Source organism: Mus musculus, chromosome 14 (genome assembly GCF_000001635.26).
Source record: "Mus musculus strain C57BL/6J chromosome 14, GRCm38.p6 C57BL/6J".
In the NCBI taxonomy this organism is placed as follows: Eukaryota; Metazoa; Chordata; class Mammalia; order Rodentia; family Muridae; genus Mus; species Mus musculus.
Genome location: NC_000080.6, coordinates 25,568,740 through 25,594,564, shown reverse-complemented (window position 1 = coordinate 25,594,564; position 25,825 = coordinate 25,568,740). Strand labels below are relative to the sequence as shown.

The window sequence follows — 25,825 nt, the reverse complement described above, 5'->3', positions numbered from 1 at the left end:
TGGCTCTCCTGACACTGTATTCCCCCTAAGCACGTCCCTCCCTCACCCCAGTGTGTGTGCTCTTTGAAGGTACAGACAATCTGGGGGCACACAGGTGCTTACGGTGCAGGGGTGAATTCAGCTTCTTTTCCGCAGCAAGTTTCTGCTGACTATAATTATGAGGCAGTTTGAAAGGCAGGCTCCTAGTAATTCCTGTTTCCTGCCAGAGACAATAGTGTCTCTTCATTCCAAACAGGTGAGACTGGGTCCTCTGGAATTCCCTGCAAGGAGTCCAGCCCCTGGGCAGTGTTCCCCAGCTGGCCAGCCTCAACAAACCACCATGTCCCTGGGAAGGTAATGAGGCATCTGTGAATGACAAACCATCGGCCAGAGAGCTCTGTTGTTGCAGCAAAGGCAACTGCCATAGCCAAGATGGCCCCGCTCCCTTCCAGCCACCTGCCTGGCCGCCACCCGGTCCCCAGAGAGGAAATTATCACTATGCAGAGCTTCCACAGCAAAACACAAACACCTGGTTGCCTGGGCAGCACCTTGCCAGGGTGACAAGATCCAGATGGTCCCTTGAGAGATAGTAGGGTTGCCACGGAAACAGAATCGCTGCCGCTCTAGCCGAGAGATCTGGATTCTAGATGTACTGGACCCCAAGCTGAGAGAATTGAGGTGATTTTCATAAAGCTACATCAGTAGGTTTCCAGCTTGAACCACAAAGCAAAGTCCTAGCCAGTGTTGTAAGTTATAACTTATAAGTTTATAAGTGATCGGTACTCTGGTGTCCAGTGTTTTGGGAGATGCCCCCTTCCGTGGCATAATTCGTACCTAAAGTCTGGGGCTTCAGGATAAGGCCGGGGTCAGGAAGATGGTGGGGCTAGGCTGCTGCATCAGCTTGACCCTGTAGCCCGAGCTGGACCCCTGCCCTTGGTTTTCTTCACTTTGTTTTCTCATTCTGAGCTTTAAGTGGCCTATGAACAAGCCTAGCTCAGAAGCCACTGGGACCTGATGAAGATCACCGGAAAGTGGCAAAAGAGGGCCTATGGTCCTGGGCCAGCATCTAGTGTCTAGGACTTAGTTTCTGAGCATCACTGTGCACATACAGAGCTGGGCAGCTCAGAGAAGGCAGAGGTGCCACGGGGGCACTTCCTCCTAGACACAGTGACTGATCCCAGGGAGGGAGAAAGAAGAGGTGGAGCCAGGGGAGAGGAGAGAGAGTGCTGTGCCTGGAGTCAGCTGGCTAAAGCTATACCCTCTTCTGCACTGGCTTCTTCCTCCTGTTCTTCAGTTGTAAGGGACTACCTGTGCTGAGTGCCACCCCCATCCCCTCCATCATCCCTTGCCTTGTTATCTGTTCGTCCACTTGCCGAGTCCCTGCAATGGGTTGGGTGGGATTGTGATGATCAGCCCCAAGATTAATAAAAGCAACCTGCACAGCACCAGACAAGAGCTCCATGAATGTCACTGCCTCCTTGCTTCCAATCCTAAGTTCTGAGGATGTTGTGGGACACCTGTGGACACAGCTCTGCCTCCCACACCAGGCTCAGACTCCTGGTCATGAAGAGAGGAGATACACACTGAACTTCATGGAAATCTGTAGCCCAGGCCTCTCTGGACTTGGTGTCATAGGAAGTGCCCACTCTTATGCCTGGTATTTAGTCCCCCTGACCTCCAGATGGGTGAAGCTAGCATTAACTTGCAACCGATGCAAACAGGTCCTTTGCTCTTCAGCCCCCAGCTTTGTGTTCCCCCTAAGGATACTAGGTACCCCAGGAGACTGGATTTCAGCGTGCTGGGTAAATTTGCTAACACATAGCCATCACCAGACAATAAGGCTTTGTTCTAAGCATCCTGTGCAGACTGATCAGCTCAAAACCTGTGACCTCAAATACACACAAAGGTTGGTGACTTTTCCAAGGTTACACAGCTAGTAAGTAGGGGGCTGCGTGGCATTCAGAGCCAGACGGACTGCTTCTGAGTCTGCACGTTTAACTGTTTCTCTTCTCTCTGCACTAGTTTAGTGATTGTTAGAGTTCTTGACGTCAATTAGGGCCAGCCCAGACTCTCTGTGCCTCACCCTGAGTATCAAAGGACCCCAAAGATGGGAAGGTGTCAGAGACAAAGTGCAGGCCACCTGGATAGCTTGAGTCATTAGCATTTTTTATTATTTATTGTTTATTATTTGTTTGTTTGTGTAGCCCAGGTTGGCCTTGAACTTGTTATCCTCCAGCTGGCCCATATTCCTTGTTCTTTACATTTATGGTATTTCTTTGTGTCTATGTGAGGGTGTGTACACACATACATGTGGGGGTCAGAGGACGACATGCAGCAGTTGGTTTTCTCCATGTACCATGTCGGCTCTAGGGATGGAACTCAGGCTGCTAGGCTTAGTGACAGGTACCTTTATCCACTCAGTCATCATGCCTTATAACCACTGTCCGCTCCCTCGCTTCCAGACCTGAGTGTCTGTCTGTCTGTCTGTCTGTCTGTCTGTCTGTCTGTCGGATCTTACTATTTAGCCCTGCTGACCTGAAACTCTCTTCACAGATCAAGCTGGTCTCAAACTCACAGAGATTTGCTTCTGCCTCCTGAGAGCAGGGTTATGGATTTGTTTTGTTTTTGGTTCTTCTCAACAGGGTGTCACTATGTAGATCTGGCTGTCCTGGAACTCACTGTGTAGACCAGGCTGGTCTCATGGATCTGCCTGCCTCTGCCTCCTGAGTGCTGGGATTAAACGTGTCTGCCACCATGTTTGTTTTGTTTTTTAAAAATCTCTCTGTCTCTGTCTCTCTTTCTTTATAATATGTGTGGTTATATGTGTGTAACCATAATATGCATGTTATAGCACACACGTGGAGGTCAGAGAACATTCTTAAATGGTGCTCTTTGCCTTTCACCTCATTTGAGAAACTGCAATATCAAAAGCTTCCAGGTTACTCTTGTCTTGATCTCCCATCTTGTACCAGGAACACTTGGATTACAGACAAGTGTTGCTCTGCTCATCTGTATGTGGCTGCTGGGAATTAGAACTCAGGTTTTCATTTTCTCTTAGCAAGTGATACTTCAGAGCCATCTCCTAAACCTCCCTCTTTTTTTTTTTTTTAAAGATTTATTTATTTATTATATGTAAGTACACTGTAGCTGTCCTCAGACACTCCAGAAGAAGGCGCCAGATCTTGTTACGGATGGTTGTGAGCCACCATATGGTTGCTGGGAATTGAACTCATGACCTTCAGAAGAGCAGTCAGTGTTCTTAACCGCTGAGCCATCTCTCCAGCCCCAATCTCCCTCCTTTTTAAGACAAGGTTTCATACAACCCCGGCCAACCCTGGCTGGCCTCATCAAGTATTTACTTTGCTGAGACTGGCCTTGAACTCCTGACCTTCCTGCATTAGCATCCCAAAGGCTGGGATTACAAGTATTCACCACCACACCCAACAGATATTCTTGCTTGAGTCACAGATCTGTCTCACATTAGTTAACCTTTCTCAACTGCAACCGGCTCACCTACACCAGGCAATGGGTGTGAACCGCTGGGGTCAGGACAAGGGATGAATGGCAACTGCCCACTGATCTAAGGTTTGCTGTGTTGTGGCTGAAAGGGGATATAAACTAGATTTTCTCCTAATCCAGATGCCCTTTCCTGACCTACCCTGGCTGTAAATCTAAACAGGCAAGATAGATAATAACTGCTGATTCTTGTCTGTCTCTTCCAGAAGGTATTTACGAGACTGTCGGCTTGCAACACTCGGAGAAAAAGTTCCCATACTAACTTGCTCACTGCCTGGCAAGCCCTGGATCCATTTCTCCCTCCTGTCCTGGAGTCCCTGAGAATCCCTCCTCTCGGTGAGAATGCAAAGCCTGCTTTAAGATCAAAGCCCTGGCTTACTTGATCCTCTCACCCGTTCTTCCTTTTTAGCACTATTGGCTGTGGTTGGCTTTATTAAGCTATACCTCCTTGAGGTACCAGGGAACATCAGAGGGGGGCTGTTTGGCAGGACCTCTGTCCTGAGAACACCTTTGTGTTGGGAAGCTGGGGGCTGGTATAGAAAGGAGTCACCCATAGGGTGACAGTGCTTTTGGTTCTGCTTTCTCAGAGCAATGTTCTAGCTTCTTGGGCCCCTTACATCCTGCAGAGAAGCAAAGATGGCCTGGCTGGAGTTCTGGTCTTACTTCTGTCCCTGATACCCAGAGAACTTGTTTTTGCCTTCAAGCCTGCCTTGGGGATTCTTGGAGTGGGACCTGCAGTCTGGTAAACAGCTGTGGTGGGTGTGGTGCTCCTTCTGTCACCCACAGAGTAGAAGCATTCATTTATTTCAAACCTCAATAGCTTGGGTGCTCTCTCCCTCTCTGTGTCTCTGTCTCTCTCTCTGCATCTTCAGCCTGTGCTTTCAGTGGGACCGGCACTGGAATCCCATCAGTCTTTCCTGTTTGGTATTTTTCATGCTGAGCAGCACCGAGCATCCCCTGACTCTTCCTCCCTCTTGCACCTGTGAAATGGTGCAGATGCCTTAGATGGTGGGGGAACTTGAGGCTGGATGGAATAAGTGTCCATCATCCACAGGTCATGACCCACAGGATGGCTCACAGGGCTCCAGGCCCCCACAAGAAAACTATTGTTCAACGGAGACTCAGGAAGTGGCTTTCATCGTCTTGACAGTTTCTGAATGTGGCAAGGGGTGGCTACTCTACTGGGATAAGTAGTTCTCTAGGCAGTGGCATCTAGTTCTTTTTTTACAACCCCCTGTGTAGAAGCCAAATGAATAAAGCAAAACTCTCAGTATGCAGTCATAATTTGTCTAGCCTGGAGCCTGTCCAGGAGATGAGAAGGCTGCAGGGGACTGTGGCAGGGACAGTCCCACGCTAGGCACCGTGAGCGCCTTATCTGCTCTCTGCCACGCAGCACACACTGACCTAGCACGTGGCTTTTGCCCCTAGGCAGAGCTACCTGTGTGTTGGAAGGCTAGCCCATCCTCTCCATCCCTCACCCCAGACAGCCCTCAAGTAAGGATGGAGAAGGGACTAAGCGATGGTGACTAAGTACTTCTTCTGTGGCTCCTCACTGGTGAGAGTGAGGGGGTGAGTAACAGAGCCGCAGGCAGGCTGAGCCCCAGGAGCCCATGGCACATACCATGCCTAACAGCCACACTTCGCTGCGGTCTCTCCCTCTCACCCATGCTCCTACTTCTCTACAGTTTAGCTGGAGCCTTGACCTCCCCCACCACACACATCCTGGATCCCTTCCCCTCTACTCGCAGGCGCCAGTGCCTGGACTTCTATGCAGAAAGCTCAAGCCCTGCATCATCTGGTAGGGTCACAGCTGCAGATGTAGACACCTCCTACCGTGGGTGGATGCCCTCATCCCCTCCCTATCCCCTTCAGCCTCTTGGTTTGGATGGGCTTAGAAAGTAGACACCTGGCTGAGCCCCAGGCAGCCCTGGCCTTGCACAAGTCTCTCTCGTAGGGCGGGGAGAGATGAGCTAATTCTGTGAGAGGCAGGAAGAATGGCCTTCTGACAAGAAGAGGCCTGTCCCCTCTGGCTCTTGGGGCACTATTGCAAGCTGCCTGTATAGAGAAACAGCTGAGCCGCCTAGGAGTTGCTTCTGTTCTGAACACCCCTAACAACTCCAATGAGCTCCGAAGGAATAGAGGGAAGGGTGGGAACACACCCACCTCCTTTGTAGTTGATAGATCTTGTAAGTCAATATTTTGGGACAGTGCTTATTTTCTGTGCCTAGTGTACTCAAGGGCAGCTTCTGTACCTGACAACTCTAAAACTAACTAACTAACTAACTAACTAACTAACTAACTAACTCTCTCTCTCTTTCACACACACGCATACACACACACTTACATGCTTTCTCCCTGTCTCTGCTACCTCTGTCTCTGTCTCTCTCTCTCACTCTCTCACACACACATTCCTAAATAAATAAAAACAATCTGCTCAGTCTATATAGTGCTACTTATACAGATGTTTTGAGGGCTGACCACTTAGTGTTGGACGGCCATTCGGTATGCTCTTCCTTGGTAAGCTGGTTGGTGTTTTTAAAAGGTTAACCTGACGACATCCCAGGCATTCCCACATGGCCCTTGTTTTTAGTGGCCACTGTGGCCATGGAGAAACTCAGCCCTTTCCCTGAGTGCAATGCTCTTCCCACATCTGCCTGCTTTCTAACACAGCTCTGCCTCTTCTCCAAAGTGAGGTTTTAATACCCTGGGGATCATCCAACTGCCCTCCCCCCAGTTCCTTAGCCTGGGAATGCTGGGCCCACAAGTTTCCTCCCACTGGTCCTCTTTGTTGAAGAGCAGAGCAAGGTTACAGGAGCCCATGGCACAGCCCTCAGCGAGATGGGAGTTGGGGGAACCAGGGTCATTGCCCCAGTCTTCCTGGGTCACTCAGGAGGAGGGATAGCTTCCTGGGGCCCAAACTGGACTCGCTTTCAAGCAAATTCTGTCACTAGCACTGAGAACTATAGGGCTGGAGTCTGTCTGTCCCTCTCAGAGCCTCGATTTCCTCCTCTGTAAATGGGTGTGCTAACAACAGAGCCCCAGTGACCTCTCCCATGGCACAGAGAACACAGGTTTTGGCCACAACACATATCTGATGGTTAGTCAGTTCCCACAGGCTGGCAGTAAAATCCAGAGCCATTTCCATGGGATCTGGCCTGGGAGGGGCGAAGGCCCGGCAGAAGGAAGGAAGCCAAGCCCTCCCCCACAGCCCAGCTCTGCAGAGTTCACATGGGGGTGGGGGTGGGGATGGTGTCCAGGAGGAAGTCTGTCCCTGGCCTTGAGAAGGTGCCCCAGCCTGCCAGGCAGGCTGGTGTTTCAAGGACAAGGCCTTGCCTTCCTGCTATCTCTGGGGGAACTGGCAGCCACTAACAAATCCCCTGCAATCTGCACCCACCAATCCTGCCTGCTCGCTGGGCAGCCAAGAGCCGTTTTTCACGGGGAGCTGCACACAGCTTTGTCTTAGAGAGACAGCTCTGGCGGGTGCCCCTGAATGGGGCTATTTGTCCTCCATGCTGAAGGGAAGGCAGCTGAATGCTCTGTTGGGGTGGGCAGAGGCAGAGAGGGTGGAGAAAGGCTATGGGGGAGGGTGAAGGTAGAGATAGCAGCCACGACACTATGAGAGACCAGAAGTGCTGTCCACCACGGAGGTGTCTCAGAGTCACCATGCAGCTCGGTGAGTGCAAAAAAAAATCTTGTTTCCACAGCAATGGGACACTGGTATATGACCGGCCTTCCCTGGTGTAAAGAGCCCTGGCTGGTAGAAGTTGAAATGACCTGACTGGTTTTGGGTGCCTTTGTCCCATCCCAGCCCCACGACAAATTAACTACGGGGCTGCCACACTAGTGCCGTAGAAGGCCCCATTCCAGCCCCTATCCCTGAACTGAGAGCTCTAGAGTGAGACCCAGTATCTCTTAAGAGCCTCTTCCACAGATCACAGGCAGAGAGAGGCAAGGCATGTCTCAGTGTCTCCACTAAGACCAGCTGACATCTGACAGGCACATGACTCATTAGGGAAACAGAGCAGGCATGCATCTGGGGACTTAAAGCCAGCAAGCGACATTATTTCCACTCCCGTTCTGGGACCTGGGCTGCTGTACTGGAAGGTGTGCTTAGAACAGAGGTCAGAGGTCAGAGAACCCAGTAGACTTTACCCATCTTGGGGATGCAGACCCAAGGTTTCCATTCAAAGGATGCAGAACATCTGCGTGATGGTGCTACTCCACGAAGAGCAAGTAAGTGCACATAACTAACAGGCATGTCCTAAAACCACACAGCAGTCCCACGTCCACAGCCAGCTCTGGGCAGCCTGGCTGTGTTAAGATTGGCAAACACCCTCTGCCTGTCCCCACTTGAATCATTCCTCTGCCTCCTGTGGTCCCTTCTCCAAAAGCTTGCTGGTGCCTGTCAGGATGGCCTGGGTATTCTTGATGCCTCCCACAGTAGCTGGGTGCCTATTCTACCAATAGTCCCTTTAAACCACCCAAGCATCCAAGCATTGGCTATGCCAGGGAGAAAAAAGAAGACAAAAAAAAAAAAAAAAGCAGCTGGCACCCCCACCTGTGCCCCAGCCCCATTATGGATAGCTTGGGGCGCATCTTCCTTTCCTTTGGTCCCTGGGCTGCTTACCTTCTGGGCTCTGACATTCTCTATTCTGCTATTTCAACATGTGCTGGCTGCTCAGAGGGTCAGCTGAGGCTACATAGATCTATTCAAGCATAGACACCAGCGGAGGCATGCAGGCAACTCTTGGGGACCCTCGGACATGGCGACTGCCTGGTTTCTCGCTCCCATGTAGGCTGAACAGAAGGCTGAACCACTGAGTGAGCGCCCAAGAGGCTGACATTACAGTACAGCCTGCCAAGTTACTCTGGGCTGGCATGCGGTGGTGGAGGGGGCTGATGGGCATTGCTACAGCCTTGGAGGAGAGCCTGGGATGTGTCAGGTGCTGGGGGCTGGGCAGGTGACCTTCTATCTAGGAAGGGGTGGGGGGTGTGGGAGGGTGCAGCCGGCCCCTCAGGAGCCTCAAGATGAGGATGCAAGTGCATGTGCGCATGCGTGCTCCTGCTCCCGTGCGCGCAGAGGCTAAAGGCTGCAGCAGAACAAAGAGTTGGGGGCTGGGCATCAGAGGGCCCCACGTGGAGGCGGCTGCCTGGGCGGCTTGCTGTAGTGTCTGGGCTGTGCTCAGCTCTGCATTCCGTCTCTGTCTCTCTCATTTTCGTGCCATACAGTGCTGCCCCCAGGCCTGAGCCTGCTCACCGTCACCACCCTGCTCACTGCCACAACCACGCACACAGCCCAACTCTTTGGTAGCATTCTTGACAAAGCATCTCCCCTCACAACATGATCTCATTGCAGGGCCTTCTCAGGCCCCAGCCTGGCCTCCTGACAGGCGAGACAGAAGGCAGAAGGGTGGGAGAGGCGCCCATAGATGCAGCTAGTTGCGCGTGCACACACTGCTCAGCCATTCCGTAACAGTCATACACCACCCCCAGAACCCACACACATCTGTGAACACCTATAGGTCTCTGTGCACTGAAACCCCTCCACCATCACAGGACTCCTCAGGTACATGTGTTCATACTCAACAGTCAGACATACCAGGCATGAGCATACACGAGTATGCAAACAGACAGACAGACATGTGCATGTGCATGACATACAGCCACACACACAGAGATGCAGACCTTGTACACACATACCCATACAGTCAGACATACCAGGCATGAACATATATGATCATGCAAACACACATATATACATACATATACACATTACATACATATGTACATAAATACACACATAATACAATGTACACATGCATGACATACAGCCACACACAGACCATGTACATACCCACACAGCCAGAAATACCAGGCATGAATACACAGGGAGATGGCCTTGAACACACTTATAGCACTCCACACTCACAATGCACACATGCACGATACTTATAGCACTCGACACTCACAATGCACACAGGCACGATCCACAGCCACGAGACGCACATACTTCACATAAAGACACACATGCATGCACAGCCATACACATGTAGAGCCACATGTACCCAGTGTGGGGTTAAAGTCTGAGAGCAAGGAAACTCGGAAAGTCACAGAAAGTCAAGGAAGATAGATATGGCCAAGAATAATGAGGAAGGGACAGTCAGCAGAGGCCCTCAGGGAGGAAGGACAGCAACACTGCACAGGCAACTAGACAAAGTGGAGCCTAGGCAAATGGGGCAGACGGGGGGGGGGGGGGGGAGCAGCTGGGGTGCCATAGTCTCTGAGCACAGAGTGCCAGGACCAAGGCCTCTTGGGAGACTTAGGAAAGCCATGTGCACCAGAAGGGCAGGTTACATCTGGTCATGGACCCACTTATCCACAGAGCTAAGGGGGAGTGATGTGCATTTTGGGCGGAAAGGAGGGGTCAGGAGATGTGTTGCAGACAGACACACGGAGAACGACGGCTGGAAAGTGGCATGTGCTGGTGTCCACCATGTCAAGTACCACCTGGGCATCTTTCCTGGCCCACATTGAGAGAGCCAGCCCTCTGAGTTCCCAGAGGCATCTGTGCACCAGGGCTGCAAGCCTCCAACCACAGGTCTGAGCCAGGCAAGGTGGCTGAGAGATCAACCTTGGGCCCAGCAAGCCCCTCATCCCTTGAAAGAAACCAGCTGAGAGCCTGCAGCCTATCAAGCAGGGATGCCCTTACACACCTAGGGAAGCTGGCGAGTCAGGACTGTTGGGTCTGAGGGGTCTGACAGGTCTGCCTCCTAACAAGGGGACATTCCACTTCTGCCAAGGCACAGGCATGCTGGCTTACCAGCTGACAAAGGAGTTACATGGACAAAGGAACAAACGGACGACACTTTGCCTTAGGCCCAGCACGGGAAGGGGTGCTGTGAACTGTGACCTTGCCCAGCTGTGACGCAGACAGGGAGAACAAACCTGAGTGTCAGAATCAGAATGCTGAAAATGGCTCTTGGAAAGTGCAGCATCCTGCTGCCGTGCCAAGCGAGAGGATGCTTGGATCCTAGACAGGAGTCAGCTGAGATGGAGCAGGCAAAGCCCTCAGAGGAGGCTGCAGTCCCGGTTCCAGCTGGATCGTTTGTTAGCTGTGTGACCGCAGACAACCCCCAAGACTTTTCTGAACTTCAGTGGCCTCATCCGTAAATGTAGATAATATTCTGTGCCTCACAAAGCTGAGGTTTACTGTGCTTTAGAGACTATTGTATGAGCCATTGGGAGAGGGGTTTAAAAGACCCAGAGGTCAGGTTTCACAGGGCATGAGGCTTCCCCCTGTACCAAGGACTACTTCTGGCTTCCAGAATGCCCATTCTCCCATTGGCCTTGTCTCTCTTTGCCTACATGATCTTTCTTGACTTTGCCTATTATCTACCTATCTATCTACCCATCTATCCATCATCCATCCATCCATCCATCCACCTATTCATCCATCCATCCACCCACCTACCTATCTACCCATCTATCTATATCCGTATGGAACCCAGGGTCTCATAGATGCTAGGTGTCCTGGTTAGTTTTCTATCAGCTTGACATAGGTGGGGTCATCTGAGAAGACAGAACTGCACTTGAGACTATGCCTCCATCAGATTGGCCTCTGGCAAGTCTGCGGGACATTTTCCTGACTAATGATTGATGTGGGAGGGCCCAGGTCACTGTGGGTGGTGCCAACCCCAGGCAGGTGGTCCTGGATTGCATAAATAAACCAACTGAGCAAGCCACGAGAAGCAAGCCAATAAGCAGCATTACTCCATGGTCTTTGCTTCAGTTCCTGCCTCCAGGTTTCTGCCTTGAGTCAGCCCTGACTTTCCTTCCTGATGGAATAGGGTTATCTGTAGATGGAAATAAATCCTTTACTCTCCACGTTGCTTTGGATCATGGAAGTTTATCACAGCAATAAAAAACAGCAAAGACACTAGACAAGCATCTTACCACTATGCCATGCCCCAGTGGCCTCCTTAGAGACATGACACTGTCCCCTATGTCCACACTGATCTCTGGCCTATAAAGTTATTCTTTGTGCTAGCAGAGATGGGATGTCATAGCCTGGGATTTTAGCCATGTTCCCATTACCTTTAGGACAGAGAACACAACCTTTAAGACAGGGTCTACATGATTCAGCTGCCGTTGGCTTCAGCAGCCTCCCTCTGGCCCTGTGCTCTTGCCTCTAGGTTTCAGAACTACCGTCCTTGTTTTAATTCTGACACAAAGCCCTGTCCTCTTCCCACTCAAGGACCTTTGCACATCGTGCTCCTTTCACCTGTGAAGGAATTGTCACACATTCAACTCTTGCTCAACTTTGGGAAGCTTCCCTTGACCCTGCTCCGAGCCTTCCTTCACAGCACTGAGTACGGCCTGAACCTGCAGACACTTCAACAAGCGTGTACTCTCCATGTGCATGCATGTGCACACCCCCCCCACACACACACATTACAGTCATCTGTCCACTTAGTCCGAAGCAATCAAGAGTGTTAGTCGTCCTGACCCACTCTCCATGCTTTACGTGTTTCTAGAACTTACCACGACCCCTGCAAGGCAAGTCTCATTATTCCTACTTTCCCAAGGAAGTCAAACTGAGGCCTAGAGATCACAGCTAGCAAGGGCACTCCCAACAGTCAGTTGTCTGTGTTTTTTAAAATCCAAATGGATCCACTGTCTACACATATTTATGAGGCAGGTGTAAAAGTGGATCATTAAGAAAGCAAACAAACAGAAAAATGGAGATGGGAGTCCATCTTTTTTTGCCCAGGTTGCCCCCAAATCCCAGTAACTCTAATGTGTTCCCTTCAAAACAGAATGCAGGCTAGGACCTTCCCAGACCTCTGTCAACACGGACTCAGGAGCCCCTTGCTGTGGCCACGTCTCAATAGACAATGTTTTGCAGAAGACATTTTTTTTTTTTTTAGAAATGCTAGATTGACAGGTTCTGTTTTGTTTTTGAGTGGGTTTTGAATGAATGAGTAAATGAATGAATGAATGAATGAATGAATGAGTGAATGGTGGGCAAGGATCACTGTGCATACTAACTGCAATACTGACCTGACTATGTATAACTCCATGACCAGGAAAACCTCTTCTGCTTCCCTAAACCTCACTGTCCTCACTGGTGCAATTGGATAGATAACACAAGGCATTCGCCAAGTGCCCACAGCAGTGATGGCACGTGAAGATGCTTGACCTGCCTTTAGGTCAGTGCCTGTGCTGGGGTGTAACAAATCTGAGTGTTGTCCCTCTGCTGGGAGACACCCAGGGCTGAGCCCTATCTGTAAGCCATAGAGCTGATCACCCTTGGAGGCTTGCACCGCCCCTAGACCAAACAAGGCTCCTCCCACCTTCTGCATCCACCTGTCAAGCCCCAGACAGGTCAGTACTTACCAGCAGACTTGGGGGTGAACTTGTCTCGATTTGCGGCGCACACAGCCAAGAGTCTGTAGCCCAGGTCCAGGTCAAACCCTTGTTGGGCAGCCACACGGCTGACAACCTGACAGCAGGAAGAGGAAATCCAGGGTGAGTTACCATTCCCTCAGAGCTGAGCCTGAGTAGGTACACATACCCACAACAATAATGAAGCAGGCAAAGGCGCCAGGCTGTGGCAGGGGTCAAAGGCCAGATGGAGTTAGGATTCTAGCATGTCTCTTTGAATGGCTTGAATGATGACCTAGCTAGGCATTAGCTTGACATGTAGTACCGCCTTCGCTAGAGTGGCTCCAGCTAGGTGCTTGCATCACCCCATAGCTGCTCACCTTACCTGAGTCCTAGCCCCAGGATGCTTCTCTTCCCTCAGCCTCCTGCCACTATGTCTGGGCTTCTGTTCCTACCTCAGCAGGTACTCACTACCTCTGCTGCTCCCAGGCACCAGCATATTTTAGGGTATCTCCTGGAGATGTCCTGCATCCCCTACTCTCCTGCATCAACAGCCATACCCTGAGAAGCAGAGACTTGGGATTTGCTGCTCTTCCAGTAGTTTACAGGCAGAGTTGCCTATAGAATGGCAAAGGCCCCTGGACCAGGTGGACACTCAGTTCTGTAGATTATCACACCTCAGCCTAGAAACGCAGAACCCTGTACTCTGGAGCTCAGCCGGGGGTCTGACTTGGCACTAAGTCCTTAGAGTAAGCCCCTAAATCTTACTCATCTGGAGACATAGGTGCCTTGTTGGGGTACTGTGTGGAACTGGGGTGCCCCAAGGACCAAAGAGAGGCCCGGGAGGCTCCTGCATCTGATTCTGTCCCAAGAAGACCTATCCCTGGGTGACCAGGTCTGTACTCCCATCTCATTAACAATGGCCAGACAATGCTTCCTTGTTAAGGAGGGAGGAGCTTAGAAAATGCACTCACCCAGGAGAGCCACTGGGGAAGCCAAGGCTGAGTGGGAGGCTGCTCCCTTCCAGCTGCTGAGGAAGGGAGGCTGAACCCTCAGGCCTCTGGGCTCTGCCCTACTTGGATGCTGTTGAGGGGCCTCAGGCTGCAGAGGGTTTAGCCTGGCATCCAGGGCCATCACAATAGCATCCCACTTAGGGTGGGGGAGGGCTCACCACAAGGGTTCTATGACTGAAAGGGAAAATCCTTTCAACCAAGCCTGTGAGGCCAGCTCTCCTTTTCCTCTCCTTGCATCCCGTTCTCTCTCTCTTTGGAAGGGTACCACTGTGCAGCCCAGTCTGGCTTCCCAACTTGTGATCCTCTCGAGTGCTGAGACTGCAGATGTACCACCATGCCTGGCTCCATCTCCTGTTTTTAACTGAAGGGACACAGAAGGTCAGGAGTGTAACAGAATGAGGGAGGAGCGAGCAGAGTGTCCTTTCCCAGTACCTGCCAGACCAGAGCTCTAGACCCCTGTCCTGGAAAACCCCTGCAGGCCCAAAGCCAGCTGGGATGGGAGGAAGCAGCTAATCTCACTTGGGGATGTTTTCTCGGTTTCAGATGCAAAGAGAATCCTTCCATGCTCCCCAGACTCTTTCCCATGGGCTCCCTGGCTCTGTTTGCTCTCAAGTCTTTAGCCCAGTAGAATGGAGCTTCCTTACCGTCTGCCTCAGCCTTGATCCCTAATAGGATCTGGCCTGTGGAGGTTTCCAAGTTTCTAGTCAGGGACTCAGGGGAGTGGAGAAGGTTCTGGACTTTCTGAGCTGCAGCTTAGATGCTGCCTTCGGTGTTTTCCGTTTCGAAGCACCCGGGAGCTCAGCCATGGGGTCACTGTGTCTGACTGGTGCAATGCTAAGGGTTATGCCGGGAACACTTGTCAGTCATTCCCAGGGGACAAGAGTGCAGTATGTGTCTCTAACCAAGGGTTAAAGCCATAGCTCTCCACCTCTAGGGAGGCCTTGGGTCAGGGAAGCAAGGCAAAGGTTTTGTGCCTGGTCTGATACTGGCCAGTCTTGCTGCTCTGGTTTAGAAAACCGATTCTAGCTGAGTTGAGCAAGAGAGGCCCGGGGTCAGCAATAGAGGGAGCATAAGGACTTCAGGCCCAAGAAACAGTAGGTCTGCTGTGGCCAAGTCTGGCATGCTTTGGGCACAAGTTGTCTTTTGTTGCTTAAAGAAAGGGGCTTTGCTCAAGATCATATAGCAAAGATATGACAGAGCAAGCAAGCCAGAGCATGTGACACTACACAGCCTCACGTGCTGCCCAGCCCTTGGCTGAGTCTGAGCCCCCATGAAGGTCTCATAAGGTATGGTCCTTTTGGCCATTGGTAAGGTATATTGGTAAAATGAGCAGATTATATCTCAGACAGGCCTGTTGTATCCCAGGGTCCTGTAGTTGGCCTAAACTGGATACATGCTAGAAACCAGCTCATCTAAGGCCGTCCTTCTAGGCCTGGCTGGCAGGAACCTAGACGTTAAGAGGGGCGGCTGGCAGGGTGTTTAGTTTCAATACTTCAGAAGGTGAAACTATTGTCCCAGAGACAAGACTTGCTTACAGTATTACAGGGTGCTGCAGCAGCTGCTGTGTCTCTGAAGTTAGGGATGAATCTGGGGTGTGCATGTGCCCCTCACAGTCATCTCAAGTGACTACCTACTCCCTGGGCCTCAGTTCCTTCACCTGTGAAATGGGGACAAATGTTCTTATGACTAGTAGATTGGAGTGAGTCCAGACAGGCCTCCAAGGGTTGATTGAGGTGGCCAGTGGCCTAGAGACTCATATTTGAGTTGACTCTGGGCAGCTTAGAAGTTGGTGGCAAAACAAACAGACAAACACAAACCAAACCAAACAAAAAAAACCCTAAAAATCAAAACCAAACCAACAACAACAAAACCCTCCACATCCATTTGTTCTTTGCAGCTGAGTGATTTTTAATTTATATCCTCAAAATAAGCCGATCTGGAGGAATTTAGAACTAGCTACCAGAGGTCACCGAGGGAACTGTGTCAACCTGCAGGCTTAGCTACCCAAGGCTAGCGAGGGACCCAAGCCTGCAGTGTGTGTGTGTGTGTGTGTGTGTGTGTGTGTGTGTGTGTGTGCATGTGTGTGCTGGGGAGGGCTTAGCCTCTCTGCCCTGCAGTCGTCTCTTCCTGCAGGAAACACTGAGGTAAAGATAGTAACTTCCTACCCTGCCTACCTGGAAGGTTCTTCTCTAGATACCGTGAAGATAGAACCCTGAAAAACAGATTGGATGCCAAGGTCAACTTCTGTGACCTTCCCCTCTCCAATTCCCTCCTGCAGCAGGCTCTCCTGGGCTCACAGGCCTGCGCAGCTGCGACAGTTTGTGGGGGTGGCAGAGGGGCTTTCAAAGGCTCCCTTTGGTTGTGAGGTAGGCTGGAGGGCAGGGGTGAGCACTGCTTCATCACGGGGAGGTGGTGAAGAGCTCCAGGGAAGGGACACAGAACCTCTGTCCACAGTGTCCTCTGCCTGGAAAGACACATCTCTACTCAGGAACGTCTCCAGGGGCCCTCCTGCGGGGTCCTTTCTGCAGGAAGCCTGGGTTGCTGCTTACACTCAGGATAGACCCCCCCCCACACACACACATAACCCAACACATACACAAAGCCCTGCACTGCTGTTCACTTGCAGGACAGAGTCCCACAACTACTTTGCACTTGGACACAACTCTCAGTCTCCCGCTTCTTTGCTACCAGAGCCTGTCCCTTCCAGCTGACACCTTGGCTCTGTTCTCCTAACAAGGCCTTCTGAGTTCCTATTGTGTTTCATGGCTACTGTGGTGGCCCACAGCAGGGAGTAGGTAAATGTCTGCTGAACGACTAAGTGAACGACAAGCAAGACAGGACTAGCCTCTGGTCCATCCACGGTGGCCAGGGCCAGTGTCCCCCTTGAGTGCATGATGTAGGCAGGGCCAAGCCTGGGGCAGTATGCTGGAGTAGCATATTAGTTTGTTTAGCAACATCCTGTGCATGGCCCCAGCCCCTCTTCCCACTACAGTTACAGGAAACTGGGGTGGGAACTGTGGCCTAGGCAACATCTGGCCCTCTCCATGGGGCTTAGGCTGGGCCCAGATCCTGCAAAGAGGATTAGACAGCTGGGCGGAGAGGGGAGCTTGGGGACTGAAGGATAAGGAAGACAGGGCCACGCAGGTGGCTTGAGTGAGACAGATGGGGCCAGCTTCTAATAGACTAACCCTGGGAGGCTCTGTGCCATGTTTTAGATGGACTGGAACACCCCCTTTAGGTTCACATGGGCCTCAGCTAGAGACCAAGATGCTTTTAAGACTGGGTGGCATGGCAGTCAGTTCTGAGTCTTTGTGTCTTCCTCTGTAAAATAGAAAGCTTGAAAGACAGGTGGATTCTGGGAGGAGGCACATGCCACAAGCATTTCAGCCTTTCTCAGAACAAGATAGCCTAATGTGGTCATCATGTCTCCTCTTCTAAACCAGAGCTAAGCTCGGTTCTTTGTCCCTCTCCTGTCTGGAGCACCTTAGGAGACAACATTCCTGCCTGGCCCTGCATCTCTAGCCTACATTCCACACTCAGGACACGCAGGCTCCACACAGTGTGATTCACACTCCCTTCTAAGCCCACTACAGGTCTTCTGAGGAACTGTCCTAATGCAGGCCACATGGCTGGGGGACATTTAAAAGCTACAGAAGACTCCCAGGTTCTTTCTAGCCTCAAGTTCGGGCAGGTTCAATATCCTGTCTAGTCTGGACCCAGTTCTCTGGACACCAGGGGCCTTTGCACACGCTGCTTTGTGGCCCAGGGACACTCTGGCTGTGCTCAGCAACCTGGTAAGTTGTGTCATATGTAGGCGTGGTTTTACATGACTAGCCCCACCTCCCAGCTGGCAAAGAGCCACACCCCACTCCTGTCACCTGTACTGTTATTCTCAGACATTCCTCCACATTGCTGCTCCTTACTAAGAAATCAAGCTTAAGAAAGTTTTTTTTTTTTTTTTTTTTTTTTTTATCTTGGGGGTATCCAGGACTTGGCAGAGGGGACCACAAGTGATAAATGAGGGATCAATCAAGGTCTATTTGTCCAGACGGATGAATGTCACAGGGGCTCTATACCTGCTCTTGAGTGGACAGACAGACAACCAGAGCGAAGCTCAATAAATGCTCAGCCGATAAAGGAATAAATGGCCTTGGGAAAAGAAGGCTGAGTCCTCCGAGCTCCCCTGCCTCTGAGGGAGCACTGGTCCCCACTGTGTGCTTCTCATCAAGTGTGAGGAAGCCACACATCCCATAAAGACGGTCTCCATATCAGACCTGGCAGTGGGGTTGTGTGCCCCTGCAGGGCCAGCTTGCAGCACGGGCAGCTGTTCCCCCAGCATTTGGGGCCCACAGAAAGGTATGTGGGCAGGACTTCTGACCCCAGGGCCATGCTTCCCAGTGTGCTATGAAGGGGAAGTTGAAGACTCACCGTCAGGCAGCCCATGAGGCTCTGCTCAAAGGGCCTCTGGAAGGCTCGAGGGTCTCCACACCAATCCAGCAGCTCTGTAGCAGCATTGTGGAAGTTGGCGGGGTTCTGTAAGTGCTGTGGAGAAAAAAAGAGAAAGACTTGAGGCTGCAAGAAGAGGTCAGGGAACAGAGGAGCACAGGACTAGCCAGGAAGGAGACACACAGAAAGAAGGGGCAGAAGGCTGGTGGGATTCTCCAGCTTTCTCAAACACCCTCTATGCAAAGCCTGGCCCATGGCAGCAGATGAGACCAGCGGACCTATTTCCGGGATGAGAATCAGGGCTAGTAAAGGCCAGAGCCATCAGACATCCAGGTGCTCTGTGGATGCAGGTGGCTGGGGAGGGGTCCCAGGGGGATTTTAGAAGGTGGTACCCGTCTCTATACTTGCGGCCAGCAGGCTGTGGCGGTGTCTTCCTAACAACCCACCCCCTCACCCTCTACTCCAGCTCTGGTCCTCCCTGTGTGTGTCTGAGGAGGAGGACACCCTGGGAAGGGAGACGTGGTCTACATGCTGTCTATAGGATGGTGTGTGTGGCTTAGTGTTCTTAGCTTCAAAGGCCAGCTCCTCAGGTCTTGATCTGAGCCCTTTTGGAGCCTCTTCCTCATGCCTCACACATAGGAAAGTCAGAATCCTGGGGCTTTCAGAGATACTTGAGGCCCCAGGCTGCCAGCATGGAGGAGTTGACGAGATCTCACTTCATCCTTTATATGGACCCTCAGCTTCCTGGGTCCTTGTCATTTGGCACTGGGACCAGGAGAGAGAAGACCAGGGCTGTGGGGCAAGTTAGAGCCACAGCTGCGATTTGACCTAGTGGTAGGTATGAGCCCAGAGGTTATCATGTAGAAACCAGATTCATGCATACAGGATGCTAGCAGCTCCAGGCCCCTTGGTATTGGTAGGATAGCAGGATCTCACTGGCCTAGATGGGCCCTGTAACTCCTCTGTGGCATGAGTCAATTCACAGCCAGGGCAGAGTGGGTCTTGGGGTTGGCGCCCCAGAATGAGGCTGTGGGAGCCCTTCTGGGGTTAGGGTTCTGGGGTCACTCACTCTGCCTGTGCCCCTTATTAATCTAGGATGGTCCTTTCACCTCTCCCATCCTCAGTCACCCATCTGTAAGATGGGGTTGGGAGACTCCCATGTGGTCATGGGAATTTTGGTTCCTTGTGCTTATCAGAGTATGGTTCGTGCATGGAAACGCTTGCAGCGAGAAGCAAGTGAGCTCAAAAAAAAAACCCCCTCTCCACGAAGAAGAGACAGAGGGAGAAAAAAGGGCAAGCGAGCAGTAACAGCCTGTGTCATGGGGGTCAGATGACAATTAAACAAGACCAGCTGGGCTTGTGTGGTCCAGGCACAGCACCTGGCAGGTAGCATGGTTCCACCGGCAGCTGCCCTGGGCTCAGGGTTAGGGTTAGGTCTCAGCCTTTCAGAGGCTCCCCACCTCCTCTGCAGGAGCCCAGCAGCTCTCCCGCTTGGCTCTCTAAAGCTGCAGCTCCTTGATCACCAAGCCAGGGAGGGGCCGCTGCATACATAGCCACGCCCTTGGGGAGGATGGCTGCTTGGCTTCTGCTTCTGGTGTTCACTTCTAAATCTGCCTTTCAGAGGCCCCAGGGAGCACTGGGGCTCTGATGGAGCGTTGCAGCTCAACTCAGCAGCTCCTTCTGGCTTGCGCTCCCCTGACAACCAGGTGTTTCATTTATTTATGTGATGCCACGACCAATCAGCACGGCCAGCAAGCCGCACATGCACCTACTCTCAGGTGACCATAGCAATGCTCTTTGGAGACCTGAGCTCCTGAGTGGCCTCTGAGGCTGATCCCCCAAGCCTGCTCTTGTTCGGGCTGATTTGCGCAAAAGCTGTCTGCATCTTGCCAGCCTCCTCTCCGTTCACAGCTGGTTCATTATGGGATGCATCTCACAGAGGAGGTAAACAGTAGCGTCCTCTTAATGCTGTTGCCTGGATCTCTGTGGCCTCAGCTGAGGCCCTTCTCTCTGCACTCATCGCTGGTCTCAGCCTCATTAGGGCTTAAGCACATAGAGACCGTGTTTTGATGACACACAAAGTGCACACCTGGCCCAAACCCCACCTCAGCCATGGAGTCACGCAGCCCTAAGGACATTACTGAACCTCAGAGCTCTCATCTGTGAAATGGAAGTGGAGATGGGGTAAGGGGAATGTGTAGGGCTGTGGCCAAGTGTAGAAGTGTGGGAGAAGCCTGTTACTGAGCGGGGACACATGGAGCTGCTGGCAACTGGTGCTTCCCATGCTGGGCCTCACTTTTCATATGAATCTCTAAACTCTAGAGTCTAGAAGATAGAAACAACTTCCTAGGCACACCTGGCCTCTAGACTGGCACAGGTTCAAGTCTGAAAGGAGTGACGGGTGGGTATCTGATTATCCTAATGACAGCTTCCCTACTGAGGCCAGCCACCTAGCCACTTTACAAGGGACCCCAGTGGTCCAGGGAGGGAAAGGGGCCAGGTGAGGGTTATGATGAACAGCCTGTAGTAGGGACACATTTGGAACCATTGGCAGAGGTTCCATCCTATGGCTGGTACTAGACACCAATGGCCCATTTCCCATCAGAAAGCTCCCCCTGCTCTCCACAGTTCCTCAGGGGACTGGAGTTATACCCATGATTGCTGAGTGTGTGGGCAGGAAGTGGGCACAACAATGCTCCAACCAGGGCTAGCTTCTCAAGAGGTGTTGGATTCATTCTATCAATCCAGCTGCCCACCGGTCTTTCTGTGGGATGATAGACACATGGATGAATCATAGACACATTCATCTATGTGTCTATCCGTCCATCCAGAACAAATCCATCCATATATCTACCTGCCCATCTGCCCATTCAAGCATTCATCACTTTATCCCTTATCCATCCACTTATCCATCTGTCCATTCATCTAGAAGCCAATTTATCCAGCCAGCCACCCATTCATCCATCTACCCATCTATCATCTCTACATACCTACTCATCTATCTCTTTAGCTGTAAGTCTATCCATCCACTCACTCACCCTCCTCCGCACCCATGCGAAATACTACGGCCCACCCTGGATAGAACCAGCACCAGATAGGACATTGTGGGCTTTGAGATCCTCATGCCTCAGCTCAAGAGGGGAGCAGGATAAGTGGGGTTACTGGGCGAGAAGGAAGCCTCTGAGCTCAGGCTCAAGGTATGCTGATGCTCCAAAGGCTGCCTAGGGCCTGGGGAGCTTGCTGGGCACGATAAACTGATTCACAGTACAAATTTCTCCCTATGGCACCAAGATGACCAGGAGCCTCGAGAATCTCACCTTGAGAAAAGGAAGCCTTGGTTCTTCCAGCACCTAGAGGCTAAAGAAGAGGGGCAGCAACCAAGAGAGCTGCAGAGAAGGGCTGTATGGTGCTAGGGTGTCCTGGTCATGTCTGGGGGGGGGGGTACCTAGTGAGAGGTTCCCTACTTCCCAACAACCTATAACAGGGGTGCTGGAGCTGAGCTGCCGCTGGGATTCTGAGTGTGGGCAAGTCGGGGAACCCCCCCCCCCAATGTAAAATAAAGTTTCCCTAGCACCACGGAAGCAGTATTCCCTTTCTGTGCCTCAGTTTCCTTTTCTGTAACGATTCTCAGAACCTTTCCCTTTCGTGTAACTTTTGGACCCAGGGCCTCACGCAGCTCATGCTGGCCTTAAATTTGCTATGTAACTGAAGATTATCTTGAACTCCTGATCTTCCTGCTTCCATCTACCTACTGCTTGGGATCACAGAAGTGTGCCAACCACACCAGGCCTTTTCTGTTTACTGTTAGCAAGCAGCTAGAGCAGGGGCCCAGAGGATCGGTCCGGGGAGGGAGTAGGTAGAAGGTGGACCATGGTGTTAGGTACCTACTGCACCCTCACCGCAACTCAAAGCATGGAAGCAAAACTCCCAGAGAAGGCAGGACACTGGCCCAAAGTCAAACAGCTGGATGGGAATGAGGTGCGGCTGGCATTCATATGTGTGTAAGTCTAGTGTTAGCTGGTGCCCAGGGACCATCCTGCTGCAGCACAGACCTACTCCTTGCCCGTCCCACCTACCCTGCCAGCTGGCCACACCCACCTGCTTGATGCACTGCAGACGGTCATTGGTCTGCTGGATGTGCCTGTCCATAGAATTCATTCTGGCCGTTTCGCTGGGTCCTACCCGAGAGCCATGAACGTGGTCCAGCCTGAGGAGAGAGGAAAGAGGGTGTCATGAGTGGGGTACACCCAACAACCCTGTGCAGCTTCCCAGCTACCCTCCCATTTCCACATTGGCAGGCTTGCCCCAGAGGGGCCCTGGGTGCACAGCTTTATCTTAAGAGGTTTCCAGCAAGAAGGTGAAAGTGGGGCCTGTGCTTGTATTTCTTTTTCCCATTCTTGTCCTGCCTCTCCTTTCACAGTCCTGTCAAATGTTAATACTCTCTGACACCCAGCTCCTTGTCCATCATTTCTGTATCATTTCAATGTTCATTGATGTCCTGGATAGTTTTATGTCAACTTGACACAAGCTAAAGTCATTCGAGAGGAGGAAACCTCAAGTGAAAAAAAAAAAAACCAAAAAACCAAAAAAACCTCCATGTATTAGTTAGGGTTTTACTGCTGTGAACAGACACCATGACCAAGGCAAGTCTATAAAAAACAACATTTAATTGGGGCTGGCTTACAGATTCAGAGGTTCAGTCCATTACCATCAAGGTGGGAGCATGGCAGCATCCAGGCAGGTATGGTGCAGGAGGAGCTGAGAGTTCAACGTCTTCATCTAAAGGCTGCTAGTGGAAGACTGACTTCCAGGCCACTAGGGTGAGGGTCTTAAGCCCACACCCACAGTGACACACCTACCCCAACCAGGTCACACCTATTCCAACAAGGCCACACCTCTAAATGGTGCCACTCCCTGGTCCAAGAATATACAAACCATCACATTTCATTCGTTGGCCCCCATAGACTTGTTCAAACACATGAGTCTATGGGGGGGGCATACTTAAACATAACATAATGCAAAATGTATTTAGTCCAACTTTCAAAGTCCTCATTGTATATAGCAGTCTCAACAATGTTAAAAGTCCAAAGTTCAAGGTCTCTTCTGAGATTCATTCAATCACTTAACTGTAATCCCCAAAGAGAGGCAGGAAACCAGCTGGGCAAATTCCAAACTCTGCATCTCTATGGCTGATGTCAAAGAGGTCTTCAGATCTCCACTCCTTTTTCATCTTTGTTGACTGCAACAAACTGCTTTCTCCTGGGCTAGTTCCACTCCCTGTTAGCAGTTTTCCTCAGCATGTATCCCATGGCTCTGGCATTTTTAACATCTTTGAGTCTCCAAGGCAATTTCAATGTTACAGCTTCTTGTTTCAGTGTCTGGGATTCCACTTGATCTTTTGGGCTCCTCCTAAGGGCTGGCATCGCTTTTTCAGCTCAGCCCTCTGTAGCACTCTAAGCTCAGGTTGATCCACTCCACTACAGCTGTTGTTCTTGGTACAGATCCCATGGTACTGACATCTCCAATAAACTGGGGTGTTCCACTCCAACTAGACTTCACCAATAACCTCTCATAGGCTCTCTCCATGGTGCCAAGCCTCAAATCCTTTGCATGACCCCTTCAGTCCTGGGCCATCAACTTCAACTGAGGCTGCACCTTCACCATTGGCCTTCCACGGCCTCTCATAGTGCCAAGCCTCAGCTGCTCTTCATAATCCTTTCATGCTTTCAAAACCAGTACCACCTTAGTGACTCTTTCCCATTACCAAGTACAGCTGCAGCAGGAGGTACAACCTTGGCTCTCTGGAACACAGCTTCTTTGTGCTCACAGAAATCACTTCCCAGAAGATTTCACTTCAGTGACGCTGGTCTCTTCTTAATCACCGCTAATTTCTTAACTCCAGCTAGCCAGCACTGATTGTCCAAGTAGTCCCTTCTATTATTCACTCTAAAGCCAGAGCCACATGGCTGAAACTGCAGAGTTCTGCTGCTTGCAGGAACTAGAACATGACCCGCTTGTACTATTACATTATCACCAGCTTTCTGTTCTCCAACTCCTTCACTACCTAAGATTGGCTTTCCTGGATCTTGCTATGCAGATTGACCTTGAACAAGAGATCAGCATGCCTGTCTCCTGAGATTAAAGGTGTGTATCACCATGCCTGGATCTAAATTTAGCTGGGTAGGAGCTTGCCCCAAGGTCCCACTCCCTTAATCTCCTAGAACACAGGATTTTGCTCTATTTCACTTCCTGATACCACTTTAATACACACACACACACACACACACACACACACACACACTTTTTTTCGAGACAGGGTTTCTCTGTACAGCCCCGGCTGTCCTGGAACTCACTTTGTAGACCAGGCTGGCCTCGAACTCAGAAATCTGCCTGCCTCTGCCTCCCAAGTGCTAGGATTAAAGGCGTGCACCACCACCGCCCGGCTTCGAACCATATATTTTATATTTTTCCTTTCTAAGCTTGCTATGCTTGTTCAAACATCTCTTCATAAGACTTAACCAGAAAACAAAGTCTCTGCTAGGCTTTTTTGAAACTTCCTTTGACAATGCAATTAATCTGAGACTCTTCACCTTAGCCTCAGGCAGACTTTTCAGACAAGAGCAAAAAGTAGCCAAAATACCACAAAAACAGTCTTTATGACACATTCTGAAATTCTTCTCCTTTGAAATCTCTTGGGCCAGGTCAACACAGTTCAAATTACTCCCAGCAACAAAGTCTTCCATATTCCTACTAGGATGACCCATTAAGCCCCATTTAAAGCATTCCACTGCTTTCCAAATCCCAAGTCCCCAAATCCACATTCTTTCAAATAAAAGCATGGTCAGGCCTATCACAGCAATACCCCAGTCCCTGGTACCAACTTCTGTCTTAGTTAGGGTTTTAGTGCTGTGAACAGACACCATGACCAAGGCAAGTCTTATAAAAAACAACATTTAATTGGGGCTGGCTTACAGGTTCAGAGGTTCAGTCCATTACCATCAAGGTGGGAGCATGGCAGCATCTAGGCAGGTATGGTGCAAGAGGAGCTGAGAGTTCCAAGTCTTCATCCAAAGGCTGCTAGTTGCAAGACTGACTTCCAGGCCACTAGGGTGAGGATCTTATGCCCACACCCACAGTGACACACCTACTCCAACCAGGTCACACCTATTCCAACAAGGCCATACCTCTAAATAGTGCCACTCCCTGGTCCAAGAATATACAAACCATCACAATTCCATAAGATCTGGCTGTAGGGGGCTGGAGAGATGGCTCATTAAAAGCACTGACTGCTCTTCCAGAGGACCCAGGTTCAATTTCCAGCACCCACACAGCAGCTCATAACTGTCTAACTTCAAGATCTGACACCCCCACACAGACATACACGGAGGCAAAACATCAATGCACACAGAAGAAAAATACATTGAAAAGAAAAAGATTGGATTATAGATAGAAGATCCTGTGGCTATTATTTTCTTAGTTGGTGATTG

At 51.0% G+C, this 25,825-nt stretch overlaps 1 protein-coding gene and 2 long non-coding RNA genes across 6 annotated transcripts in view, besides 1 other annotated feature; 1 reads left to right on the top strand and 2 right to left on the bottom strand.

The window, feature by feature from the left end:
• Zmiz1 (zinc finger, MIZ-type containing 1) overlaps positions 1-25,825 on the bottom strand; it is a 208,869-nt gene that overhangs the window by 72,179 nt on the left and 110,865 nt on the right. For all 4 annotated transcript variants that reach the window (XM_006519134.4, NM_183208.4, NM_001310666.1 and 1 more), the window contains exons 4-6: positions 22,437-22,545; positions 18,321-18,434; positions 12,892-12,997 (exon numbers count right to left, since the gene is read on the bottom strand). In XM_006519134.4, coding sequence (XP_006519197.1) covers positions 12,892-12,997; positions 18,321-18,434; positions 22,437-22,496 — 280 coding nt within the window. In that variant the 5' untranslated portion in view covers positions 22,497-22,545. The remainder of the gene's footprint in view (positions 1-12,891; positions 12,998-18,320; positions 18,435-22,436; positions 22,546-25,825) is intronic.
• On the top strand, positions 564-13,060 carry Gm32497. Its single transcript, XR_003951081.1, has 4 exons — positions 564-657; positions 3,702-3,831; positions 4,083-4,237; positions 4,550-13,060. It is a non-coding gene; the product is annotated as a predicted gene, 32497 (long non-coding RNA).
• 4931406H21Rik (RIKEN cDNA 4931406H21 gene) lies at positions 3,904-7,761 on the bottom strand. The gene has a single exon (NR_033492.1). It is a non-coding gene; the product is annotated as an RIKEN cDNA 4931406H21 gene (long non-coding RNA).
• Positions 6,109-9,403: an enhancer, noted in NCBI's record as "VISTA enhancer mm1678". NCBI's record gives its function as "enhancer in: forebrain[5/6] | limb[3/6]" and the evidence as "EXISTENCE:transgenic organism evidence [ECO:0001131][PMID:17130149]".